The sequence below is a fragment of the Sitophilus oryzae genome, unplaced genomic scaffold (genome assembly GCF_002938485.1).
Source record: "Sitophilus oryzae breed Bouriz unplaced genomic scaffold, Soryzae_2.0 scaffold_1576_pilon_pilon, whole genome shotgun sequence".
NCBI classification, from domain to species: domain Eukaryota; kingdom Metazoa; phylum Arthropoda; class Insecta; order Coleoptera; family Curculionidae; genus Sitophilus; species Sitophilus oryzae.
This window is the reverse complement of record NW_022146254.1, coordinates 17,915,971-17,929,060: the sequence shown is the minus strand read 5'-3', so window position 1 is coordinate 17,929,060 and position 13,090 is coordinate 17,915,971. Positions and strand designations below refer to the sequence as shown.

The window sequence follows — 13,090 nt, the reverse complement described above, 5'->3', positions numbered from 1 at the left end:
ATAATATACATACGTGTAGTAAACCGATCATTTATGAAATTCACTTAAATTAACTAATTCTATATTTTTTCTTGCATTTTTGCTTTTATTTACTACTTGTCAAAGATTAGATGTCAAAGAATTTAGACACGTCAATTTGATTTACCAGATTTACCTGCTTCAGTAGCGTATCGGATGTTTGTGTTAATAGATAATTATTATAACTTATCTATTTTTATTAGAATTATATATTTTTGTAACAATTTTAATAACTACCAACATTTATTCACAACGTCAAATAAAACAACATATTATTGAGTCTACCCCACGTCTACCCTACATCATAGTTTTATATTTTTTCAAATAAAATTAAAACGGCACTGATAAACCGGAATTTAAGTCGGCCATATTTGAGGCCTATCGCGGTGGACCTAAGATTTTTGATATGCTCCTTCCTTAGTCTTCTTGTTCAAAGGAAAATATCAAAAGTTGACATATGATATGTCATTCTATCCAGAGTGTCATTTTCTATCGGATAAAGTAAAAATATACTGAGGGTGACAGTTCAAAAGATGTAGTCATTTTGGATGAAACAGGAAGTGACCAAAAATAATTGAATACGTCAATCAATCCTAATTTTTGACATATACTAACATTCCAAATTTTTCGTTTTTATTTTATCTGAAATAATAAAAAAATAATAGATTGGAGTCACTTTTGAGACGCACTCGTATTTTTATTAACTTAGTAATTAGCAAATTAAAACTTATTAATCTGTACAAAAATAAAATATTAATTTCTGCAAATATTTAAAGTAAAAATAAAAACCAATAAAACTTTTGAGGCTTTTGTGAAATATTTTCTATATATTATATACATTATAAAATAGGTATATTTTATAAAATATTCAGATGCAGTATTTAAAATTACAGTAATAAATATATAATTTTAAATTACAGTAAGTTACTACCAATATTTAAAATATATAAATTTTTGTATTGTAATATTTAATCTGAACAAGCTTTAATAACAAATGAAAATAGTAATAAAACTTCCGCAGACGACGAATACAATAAATTGTTTTGGAAAATATTTTTATTGTTTCATTTCCAATATAAATTCCTAAAGTCTTAAAATGTTTTGACTAATAATTTTACTTTTGTTGCAATAGCAATATGAATTTGAAATGATTTACCAGTGATTTAAAAGTGTAGCACGATCAAAGCAGGACTAAACTATTAACAGGCAAAAGTAACCAGTAAAGCAGTGACCACTGTTATTAAGGTAGGCTTAACGCTTATTCAATCAATGTTAAAAACACTAATTTTTAGTCAAGGAGCTTTGGAAAAATAGATTTGATCGTCTAATGTTTTTAATGTTTTGTCCTGGCCGGTTAAAAGATGCCCAAATAATATTTTTAATAATATCTCAATTTTTCCAAATAGAACGAGGGTGGCTCATTAGCATATTTGGAAAAAGCATTTTTTACGAATAATTTGATACCACACACTTGGTATTTCGATTCAAATTGTCGTTATGAACCGCTTGTTGCAATTTCAAATAAACCATATTCGAAAATGTCAAAAGTTGACATATGATATGTCATTCATATTCAGAGTGTTATTTTCTCTCGAATAAAGTAAGAAAATACCGAGGATGCCATTTAAAAATCAAATGTTGCAGTCATTTCCGGTGAAACAGGAAGTGGCCGCAAAAACTTGAATGCGTCAATCAATCCTAATTTATGTCATATACTAACATACCAAATTTCGTCTTTGTATCTGAAAAAATAAAAAAGTTATAGGGGTGAGCCACTTTTGAGACGCACCCGGTATAAATATGGAAAAGTATAAACGGGATTAACCATTGTAGAACAAGCAAAATTTTTTATAAAGAATGCATTTTGTTCGAAATGTTAATAATAAAAAAGTGTTTCCTCTAATCTATGCTTAAGAATAATGTTAAACCGTTTAAAAATAATACCGTTTTAAAATATTTTACACAGATTTTAATGCCAAAGCGAATGGCGATTGAGAAAAATTCCGTAACAGACCTGAAAGGGTACTTTCCATTAAGGTGGAATGTACTATTGGTGGTACTTCCTTTTATCTTTATAAATCCAGTAATCTATACTAATATATAAAATCCTTAAGTGACTGACATACTGATTAATCACGATCCTGCTCAAACCACTCAACGTAAGAAGCTCAATTTTGGCATACAGGTTGATTCTAGGGTGTAAGATTGTGTAAGGTCGATAAGAAAGGATTTTTCGATTCCAGTTCCAAGAGGGTGAAACCACCCCTCAAATATTACAATATTTTTTATTTGAAAAACGATCAAGTTTCCGAAAAAACGCTTAAACACGTATATTTTATTTTGTTTTTTTACATATTTTAAGATTATTTAAAAATGTATACAGGGTGTTTCGAAAAATCTGGTCATTGATTAATCATGATCCTGCTTAAAGCGCTTGACGTAAAAAGCTGATTTTTGGAAAACAGATTGACTTTAGGGTGTAGAGGTTCGATAAGAAGGGATTTTTCGAAACTCGAATTCTAATGAGGGGAAACTCTCCCTCAAATATTAAAATATTTTTTATTTAAAAACCGGCGAGTTTTTCGGCAAAACTCTTAAACACGTATATTTAATTTTGTTTTTTTATATATTTTAAGATTTTTTATAAATTTATACAGGGTTTTCATAAAATATGACCATTGAGTAATCACGATTCTGCTTAAACAACGGGGTTTCTCGAATCTTAAATTCCAAGAGGGTGAAAACGCCCCTCAAATATTACAATATTTGTTATTTAAAAAACGGTTAGTCTTTCCGGAAAACGCTTGGACAAGCATATTTTATTTGGTTTTTTTACATATTTTGAAATTTTTTAAAAAATCGTACTGGGTGTTCCAAAAAGTTGGGTAATTTCTTAACCACGATTCTGCTTAAACTGCTTGACGTAAAAAGCTTATTTTTGGCAAACGGATTTTTCGAAAGTCAAATTCCAACGAGATGAAACTACCTCTCAAATATTACCAAGTTATATAATAATATCGCCATATTCTTTTTTCTCATGCTGACTTAAATGTGTGAAAATTTTATCCAGTTTGTGAATGGAAATTCTTGCTTTGCTTTATCATCACCATTACAAATGATTAATTCGACGCGAACGAAGTCGCTTGTACACGCTAGTATATAAATAGATACACGCTAATTACTACAATACGTTCATATTTTCCTGTATTGAAACCCCCCAAGGCCTAGATATTATTTTATAACTATACTAGTTTTATAACAATCATTTAGTATGTATTTTATTTGTCAGTTAATATACCTATATAGATGAGAGAGAGTTTAAGGTTTTTTTGATGTGCATACGATTAGGAAAAGTTGTCATAAACAAACAAACTCGAAATTTCCAGTTATCACATATAGTCGAAATTATATTTTACATAATATCTAACTTTCACAAAACACCAATTAGAACAGAGTTATCTTATTTAGTAAATCCAAATATTACTCTACGAAATATAACAGTTCTCAACTTATCGTTTTACCATTTACTATGGCAGGTACCTATTTAATTCCAAACGGCAAACTTTTAATTCAGTTATTCCAAAATGCATATTACGTATTAATAAACAGGACTGCGAGTGCAGTCGATTTCTGCATTTAAATTGGTTCATAAATGCTGTTATTCTAAATGTAGAATATGCATGGGGTGCAAATTAATGATGTATGCACATTTTAAAGTGCACTAGTACCTGTTGTAATAGACCCTGAAATTGCTTGTATTGTATTAGATTAATGTAAAACGAATTATACCGAACTCTAACTTTTACTAGTTACTTTTACTTACTAACAGTTTGCCGGGTGTTTTTCAAAATTGGCTGACAAATTTTTTATTTTGTTAGACGAAAAATCGATATTTGGTATGTTAGTTATGACATAAATCAGGATTAATTGACGTATTCATTTGTTTCGGTCAGTTCCCATTTCATCGGAAATGATTACAACTTCTCATTTTTAAATGGTACCCTCGGTATTTTTCTCTTTATTTGACAGAAATTGACATTCTAAGGGTAGTTTTCACCCTTCCCGTACTTTTTCTTGATTTTTTAGAAAATCAAATGTTAAAGCACTTAGTGTAGCTGAGTGTAATGGATATTCTCCTTCACTAGTTGATAAATTAATTAGAAAACGTAGGTATAGGTTAATGATTTCTGAAAATTCGACTTTTCAAGTGGAGAAAGATACGTCTAAATATTTTTCGATACCGTTTGATAGAGAGTTATCCCGTGGTCTAAAAGGAATTTTTAAGAATGTCAATTATAAACTTGTGTATAGTGCTAATAATAAATTACAACAATTATTAGGTAATCCAAAAGATAAAACACCTCCACTGGAAAGGTCGGGTATTTATGAAATTTCTTGTAAAGATTGTAATCAGAAATATGTTGGGCAAACTAGGAGATCAATATTAACTAGATTTAAAGAACATTTAGCTCAGATAAGATATGGTAGACCGGATAAATCTTGCGTTGCCGAACATATTGTTGATAATGAACATTGTATAGATCTTAATAATTTAAAATTAATTAAACAAGTCTCAAATTACAGGCAATTAGATGCATATGAAAGCATCATAATTAATAAATGTAAAGATAGTATGAACAGAGTCAACGGTCCAATTCCTTCAAGTTCTTTGTTCCTACTACTCTAGTGGCGGAAATCTAACTGTTACGCTCAGTAGGCTCTGACTTGGTTGGCTAGATTTTGCCACGCCCACTCGGTGCCCACTGAGCGAGTATATAAACGCTCAACTTGTAGATTGTACTTTAGTTTATAATCATCTGCTGATGATGCTAACATGGTTAGCGAAACGCGCGTCCAGTGTAAAAGTAAAAGTGTTTTGGTGTATTGTGGCGATTTAGTGTTTTATTTTGCTTAAAGCACTTAGAAAAACATAGACACCCCAAATTTCATTCAAATCGGATTCACGGTTCTAATTCTGAAAAAATGTGTTTTTACACACACCGGAAAAGTCTAGGGATATTACAATTTTATCAAGCCATCGTCAGTAATTTTATTATTTGCATTTCTGATATAATAAAATTAAAATAAACAAATAGTTTACAGGACGTATTGAAAAAAAGAATTTTTTCAAATTTACCTTGATTTTTGGGGTTGAGGTCAGCAGATTGTGCCGGCCAGGGTAAGATATTTAATTGATGAGCATTGATAAACTCACTTACCACTCTGGTTGTATGAGGCCGTGCATTGTCATGCATGAGAATTGTTCATTCGACCACTGAACATGATCTTGAGCCCACAAATATCGTACCTCTCGATTTCCTCTCGTTAAGGGTTGAGCTCTCCAGGGGCGTCTGCTTCTTAAGTTGACCTATCTTAATCTATTGCGAACAGTGTCAGGGCTAACGGTTACATTATGTGTTTCCTGGAAAATTAAACTAAGCTCTGGTGCTGTAAGAGTCGGTCGGCGTCGAGCATTTAATTGTAAAAAATGAAAGATCATTTTTTCAGCAAGCATTCCTCAGCAAGAGCTGAGGGGTAGTAATGCGATGTCGCCCTGTGTGCATTTCAGCAACATCACCACTTTCACGGTAGCGTGCACTTAATCGCGATATTACACTTTGCGTTGTATTTAAAGCTCTAGCTACGTCGATTTGGCGCATTCCAGCTTCGAGCATACCCATGGCCCTTAGCATTTCGTCTCTGTTAAGATGTCTACGCTCCATAATGTCGTTTAATACTAAACAGAGTTATTTGAATGAATTCTGGTCAGTTATCATAAAAACATAGCCAGTACAGTATAAATTCAAACAATTGATGCTAGGTGCTTTTTATACATTTGACAAAAAATGCACAAACACTTCTGCAAATATCCCAAATTTAGAAATAACTAGTGTGACTACTTGGTTTCAATCGAAATAGAAAGAATCGGCCTACAAATATGTGGTTGTTTATTCAAAACATTTATTTTTAACTTGATATGAAAACAAAATGATATCCCTAGATTTTTCCGGTGTGTGTATTTTTAAAGTTTGAAGCCCTCTAGCGGATAAACCAAGCACTTTTTTATAGAGATAAATTGTGTGCAATGAACTTATTTTGATTCCAAAAATACGTAGTAGTTCTTGTCCACGGAATACTGGGACGCCCTGTATAAACTAGGACAAAATCTACGGAACTCTAAAGTAAATTAAAATTTTAAGGTGTTCGTTTCTTGTACCGCTCACTCGGTGTAGACAGCCATTTTTGTTAAGTAAGTCTTTGGATGTTTTATTTTCTTGATATTTATAAACAACTATCCTAAATATTTACCTGTAATCTGGTCCAGGACCCAATTTTCTGAACGACACAATCGGATCTGCACTTTTTCTATCTTTAAGACTTTCTCTTAGTCTCACCAATCCAGACTCCTCTTCATAAATAATGGTGTAACTGCTCCAATCATTGTCTCTTATCAAAGTGGCCAAGGCTTTAGACAAATCAGCCGATTGGGGGTGCAAGTTGAAAATTGTACTTCGGTTTTCGCTGTCTTGAGGTAGCAATTTAGGATTCCAGAAGATTTGAAAGTGTGGTAATTGTAGACTCAGAGCTGTTGATTCGATTACTTCGTTGAGGGCGAAAGATTCTGGCCCAAAAACAGCGGCCAGGCCGTTTGACAGCAGCTCACAAACTATAACAACAAAGTACAGTTAGATTTACGGTCGACCACCAATCTATTACTAGATAAATAGTACATATTATGTTTTCGTTTTAACAAATATAATTTCTAAAAAAGATTTTTAGTTTATCTCCAAATTTAGGTAATAAAAACTAGTACCACAAATAGTACGCACTTGAAAAACGGATGTATTTTGAAGTTTTATATATTGTGTTCTAGTATATAGACCGATTTTGTTGATTTTAAAGCGATTTGTGGCTGATATATTTGACTTTTTAGTATTTCTTTCTAAATTAAAAATGAAAGTTGCCATCTGTCAATTATACGAGGGAAAACAAAATGTTAAGATTTTGGTGAAAGCTTGAAACATCCTGTGGGGTCAGTTAAAAAAGCAAGGAATTTAAAAATCAATTTATCATCTAGGTGTATATTTCCTCGAGAGTTTGTTTTTTGATTCATCTCAATAGCTTTATTTTTTTGGAGATCTCCGCTGTTGAAAAAGACACTAATATTTTTTAATATTTTTTTACATTAAAACCATGCCTTTTCTTTCAGTCCGAGTTAACAGACCTAAAAAATATTGCTTATGATTTATGTAATGTTACTGTCTTCCAAAAATCATATTATTATTGTCTGTTGGGCAGTTATTCTAGTAGATATGGTTGTAAGTCCAAAACTTAATCTCTACCATTATCAATTAAAACAGCAATAGCCGATGCTTCAGAACTTCAGATACTTACAAACCATCTCTACTAGAGTAAACGCATAGACAAACAAATAAAAAGAGACTGGCAAATTAAATGGCAACGAGAGGGACAACGTTCCCGTAGCGCAACTCAGAACGCAAAATCTGGTTCTATTTATGTTGATCTGCGCATTGCGTCTATTGGGACTACTATCTCATTCTAATATAACAAGAAAGGAAGAAGCAACCATATAAAACGTAATTTCTAAATAGAAATTAGAACAATCGCCTTTCGTCATCATGACAACCAAGATGACAACGTTATGACAATTCGTCATATTTGTTAATTTTTCTTTTGGTGATTTACCTTTTTTTGCTAAACTCTCCATTTTATTAACTTATGGATATGGATAGGGAACAAATTCCTTTGTTTCAGATAGGTACTTATATTTTGTTACTTATAATTTTAGGTTATACTATTTGTTATTTTATTTGCTGCAGGAGCCAGTATCATCTATTTTTTATATGTATTTGTACCCCCTTTCTCTGATAGATATGTTAAAGACACCCGGTAAAATAAAAGTAAGTATGTTATATTTATCAACCTATTAAGAAAAAAGTAGAAGTAGTAGTGCCAAAAATATTTCGAACCTCTCTTAACATAACAAATTAATACATTTAATTTCTTGGGTAGTTTATAGTAACCAGATAGAAACTTAATTAATATACCTATTTTACTTTTGTTTTAGGATTAAAACTGGACTTGAAAATGGTTCAGGGTCATGATTCTCGTAAAGTTTTCTTTGGTTGGATATTCACTTGGTTATTGCAATTAGGCAGTTAACAAAAAATGATGGTTAAAAAATGTAGGTACTTATTTTAACTTATTTAACAATGTGATTTAATAATCTTAAAATAAACTAATTTAAAAAAGTGCCTAAATGTCTGGGAAAATTTAGATATATAGTATGTAAAAATGCATATTTTTTCCAAAATTACTGATAATAATTGAAGGAGTGGCTGCAATAACCAGGCAGCCCCACTTTTTTTCGAAAATTTTTAAAAGATTTTTAATGCCCTTTAAAAAATTGGCTGATCGTTTCTTGCAACAGTCAGTTCTTCTGCGTTTGAAATTGGTAGGTGGATGGAATACACACTGTTATTTTTTGTTATTATATTAGAAAAATTTTATTTATTTTTATGTATAAATAAATATGTTTATAGAACAGTACAATTTTTGCTTTTTTAATAATTTCCCTTATAATACCTAGTAGTATTTTTTTTTTCGTTCTGAAAGAAACTGAAAATTTTCACTTAAACTAATTTATTCCCTACCCCACGTGGGAATAAATCAGTATAAGTGAAAATTTTCAGTTCGATCAGAATGAAAGAACTGATAATGGCTAATTTAAATTTCCCGCCAGCCAGAATGTGCGATAATGTCTTACGATACGTTTTATACCTATCTCTTTCTTTTTCATATGAAGCATACATAATAAAGAAAGATACCAATAAAGACGTACGTCCTGCCATGGCCCTGCTAATTGGTTTCAAAATTGTTAATCTGAGTTGCGCTAAGAGAACGCGGTCCCACTCTTTACCATGGGATTTGTCAGTCTCTTTTTATTTATTTGTCTATGAGTAAACGTAAATAAACAATAATAATATGACTTTATAATGACAGTGACATTACAAAAACCATAAAAACTATTTTATAAGTTTGTGTTGATAATAAAAGATAGATAATATTTTATAAGAAAATTTAAATAAAGGAAATGCAATTAATTTCTATGAACGGCAGCATTTGATTTCAGTACAAATCATTGTTTCCATTTATAAACTAGCACTTTTGTTACTATTTTTTGTATAATTTTACACTTATTTTAAAGTAATAGTCAACAAATAAGGAAGTCACTAATCACTGGATGGATTTTTTTATATTTTTAGAGAAAAATACTTTTCTTTGTACCAAAATAAAGAACGCTTTATATGTAGGTACAATAACTTTATAACATTACTGATAAATATAACAACGAAGAAACCAGAGATTAAAAATATCAAGGTATATAAAAAATATGCCTTTTTCTTCCCTAATATTTTCTCACTAATCTTCATTTCCTTGATAACTGACTTTAAATCAAAATGGATTACCTCTGTAAAATATTAGATGTTTACACAATGGCTTTTTGTAGAGGAATTAAGGGAATATGATTAATTTACTTTTTAGGGGGTGAATTTTCTTTAAATAGCTAAGTAATTTTAATGACCCGTTTCATTTTGCTTAAAGAGCAGGTTAACTGTATAGTAGAATATAATTAAATTAAAACTTTTAAAAAATCGCTCTTATGAACGTTATTTTTATGATTCACGCCGCTACTACGGACGTTTTGGAGAGTTATATTACTCTCTGTTGTCTAGAAGATACTAAAACTAAATATATATGCTATATATGTTGTAGTAATTCTGGACCACTAAAAGAAATCTAAATTATTTGTTTTATAGACGAACACAGTGCTGTCTCCAGAGATAAAATGATAATTCCTTCTTCTTTAAGTACCGTCTCCTACTCCTTTTTTATAATGCGAGCTCCATGTCATTATAATTATTTTAGAAATAAAGATGTTTAAAATATAGCGTAATAAGCTCTAATCAGCGGCGTAGCGTGGCGTCAATACAAGGGGATGTAATAAGTAACTGCAATTAACATTTTACCAACATAATAAAGTTTTCTTTTATTTTTTATTAAAGTTTTTAATTTTGAAGTTACAAAAAAAGTGCAAAAAATCTAACAGGTTAAAAAAATAATCAAACCGATTTAAAAAAGAACTAAATTTAGCTAAAAAAAACAAGCTATGAACGTATCTGTTTGTTATTCTATTATCTGTTTGTTATACAGGGTGTTTCAAAACAAATGCGAAAAATTTAAGGGGCGATTCCTTGTTTAAAATAAAGGATAGTTTGCTTCATAAACGTTGGGTCAAAAGTCAACCATTAGGGAGATATCGCGGTACAAAGATGGCGGAAAAGTAATGTTTTTATTTTTTATCTTGAAAACGAAAAGAGATAGACTAATGAAATTTTATGGGAGCATTACTGTTATGAAAACACACTTTCTGGTAATTTTTTCACTTTTTTAAAATGAGCGGAAGGGGTTGAAATAAACTACCCCTACCATTCTTGTTAACGAAATTTAAAGAAAAATCTTATCAAACACAAGCAAAAAAATTAATTTGGATAGCTTGGTTTGTTTAGAAACTTTTTTATCTCTTGTGTTTCTTTGATAAAACTCGCCGATTTGAAATTAAAAAATAAAATGTAAAGCATTACATGTCAGGATAAAAACATTTTTAGATAAAGAATCTAGTGATAATAACGATAATAATAAGAATCTAGATAATAACGTATTGCAGTAGAGAAATGTCAATAAAATAATATTAGAAATATCCCCTAAAAAGTGACAGCGACCGACTAGATTTTATCCTAAAAAAATTAGAGCAGCCCACTAGATTCTCTATCTAAAAATGTTTTTTGTCTTGACATGTAATGCTTTACATTTTATTTTTTAATTTCAAATCGGTGAGTTTTATCAAAAAAACATAAGAGATAAAAAAGTTTCTAAAGAAACTAAACTATCCAAATTAATTTTTATTAATTTTTTTGCATGTGTTTGATAAGCTTTTTTTTAAATTTCGTTAACAAGAATGATAGGGGTAGTTTATTTCAACCCCTTGCACTCATTTTAAAAAAGTGAAAAAATTACCAGAAAGTGTGTTTTCATAACAGTAATGCTTCCATAAAATTTCTTTAGTCTATCGTTTTTCGTTTTCAAGATAAAAAATAAAAACATTATTTTTCCGCCATCTTTTTACCGCGATATCTCCCTAATGGTTGACTTTTGACCCAACGTTTATAAAGCAATCTACCCTTTATTTTGAACAAGGAATCACCCCCTGAAGTTTTTCGCATTTGTTTTGAAACACCCTGTATATTATCTGTATCTGATTTTAAATTTTAAATTAAGATCAATTCTTCTAGTATGCATATTTGCGTAAACCTTTATTACATTTGCTTCAAATGAAGGAGAAGAACGCATACTCTCTAGTAATAAACTTTCTATGTTCATCATAAATCATCCTAGCCGGTAGTATTCCATACATTTTCTACTTGGAAAATAGTAAACAAGGCCAATAAAAAAGTTTATTGAGTGCCTTATAACCACATAACCAGAACCAGTGTTGTCTTTTTTATAAAAGAGAACACATACATTTCCAATAAAATGGCGAATACATGATTTTAATTTAGTATCAATATTAAAAATATGCTTGGAGGTAAAACCGCATCACTCACTTGACTAAAACAGCGAACGGGACACGTAATCGCGGCCGAAAAGTTCGCTGACCTCGGACACGTTCGGCGGCGTACAAGATGTAACGAGGACAGTCGGATCATCGCGCTGTCGAGATATTTTTATTTTTTGCGTTTAGCGTCGATCATAGCGATATCTATATATCTCGACCAATACACACATTAAATAATTGAAATTGAACTTAATTATTCGAATAAATTTACTGAGAATTTCAGTTTATTATAAAAATATTTTGAAGGAATATGACGGATCATCGGCATCAATGGAAGCTTCGCCGCTGGTGGCAATAAAAGAAGAATTGCTTGTTTTTTTACTGTTAAGACCATGAATATATCAATAATAATAACGAATCATAAAAATAAAATACATAAATAACTTTTTTGGACTTTAAATATTCGACAGGTTGAGAAACAAGTTATCGATTAAACTATCCATAGGTATAAAGAAAGGAAAACGACAAAAAATAGGCGAATAAAAGCCGATTTTCCATTTTCTTTGAGGGTGTTTTGCCATACATGAAAATAAATAATGAATACACGTTTCGTCCTTCTCCATTTGTCGCTGCTTCCAGAAAGACATCCACCCCCGGTACTCTCACTCGTCTCCACACGCCCGTATTACGTCGACGTTCAAAAGGGCTTTAAATAATTCAATAGTCCTTCGCCTTCTCTATTCGGACGTTCCGGTGAACGACACTGCCGAGCGAATGGGACTAGAAGGGATTTTAATTTAGTTAAGCGATGAATAATTTCGTCGTCACCGGTTACTATAGTCTTATTACTGGAATAAGAAGAGATATATGTTAAACACCCGCTACACTATGCGCGAAATGTTTCAGGAAATATTTCTGAAAATATTTTGTGAAATATTTCGCAAAGCATTTCTCCAAATACTTTCAGTAGTAAACTTAATGTTTTTCTTAAGATGCGTCCAGACCTGACGAGATGTCGAGACGAGAGCGAGACGAGCGCGAGACATTCCACATTTGCCAAATGTAAACGGATCTCGGAAACAACCCATGGAGCCTCGTTGCTATTCGTTCTCTGTCGGTTTTGCGACGGCCGATCAGAGAAAGCTCGCGCCACAGTCTGGACGTGTTATTAGTAGGCTCGCTCGGCGAGATATTTTTTTTTTATTTTGTAAGGAGGTGAAATGGAGTTTACGCACGAAGTGTCGGGCTCTCTTAATAAATACCGACTAAAACACCTCCTTTTACGCCTTGGACTCTAGTTCGGAACCGTTTAGCACATTACTTCGAGACTAAGTCCGTTTTTTTATCGCCCTCGAGCTCGCTTCTGTTTATGGTATCAACGACTGTCCAGGTCGCTTTTCTTTTCCCTCGGTATTTTTTCCACATACCTTTGTA

The 13,090-nt window shown here is 31.4% G+C and overlaps 1 protein-coding gene across 1 annotated transcript in view; it reads right to left on the bottom strand.

Moving 5' to 3' along the window:
- LOC115879226 (glutamate receptor ionotropic, kainate 2-like) overlaps positions 1 to 13,090 on the bottom strand; it is a 107,331-nt gene that overhangs the window by 84,080 nt on the left and 10,161 nt on the right. The window contains exon 3 of the mRNA XM_030895927.1: positions 6,328 to 6,685. Coding sequence (XP_030751787.1) covers positions 6,328 to 6,685 — 358 coding nt within the window. The remainder of the gene's footprint in view (positions 1 to 6,327; positions 6,686 to 13,090) is intronic.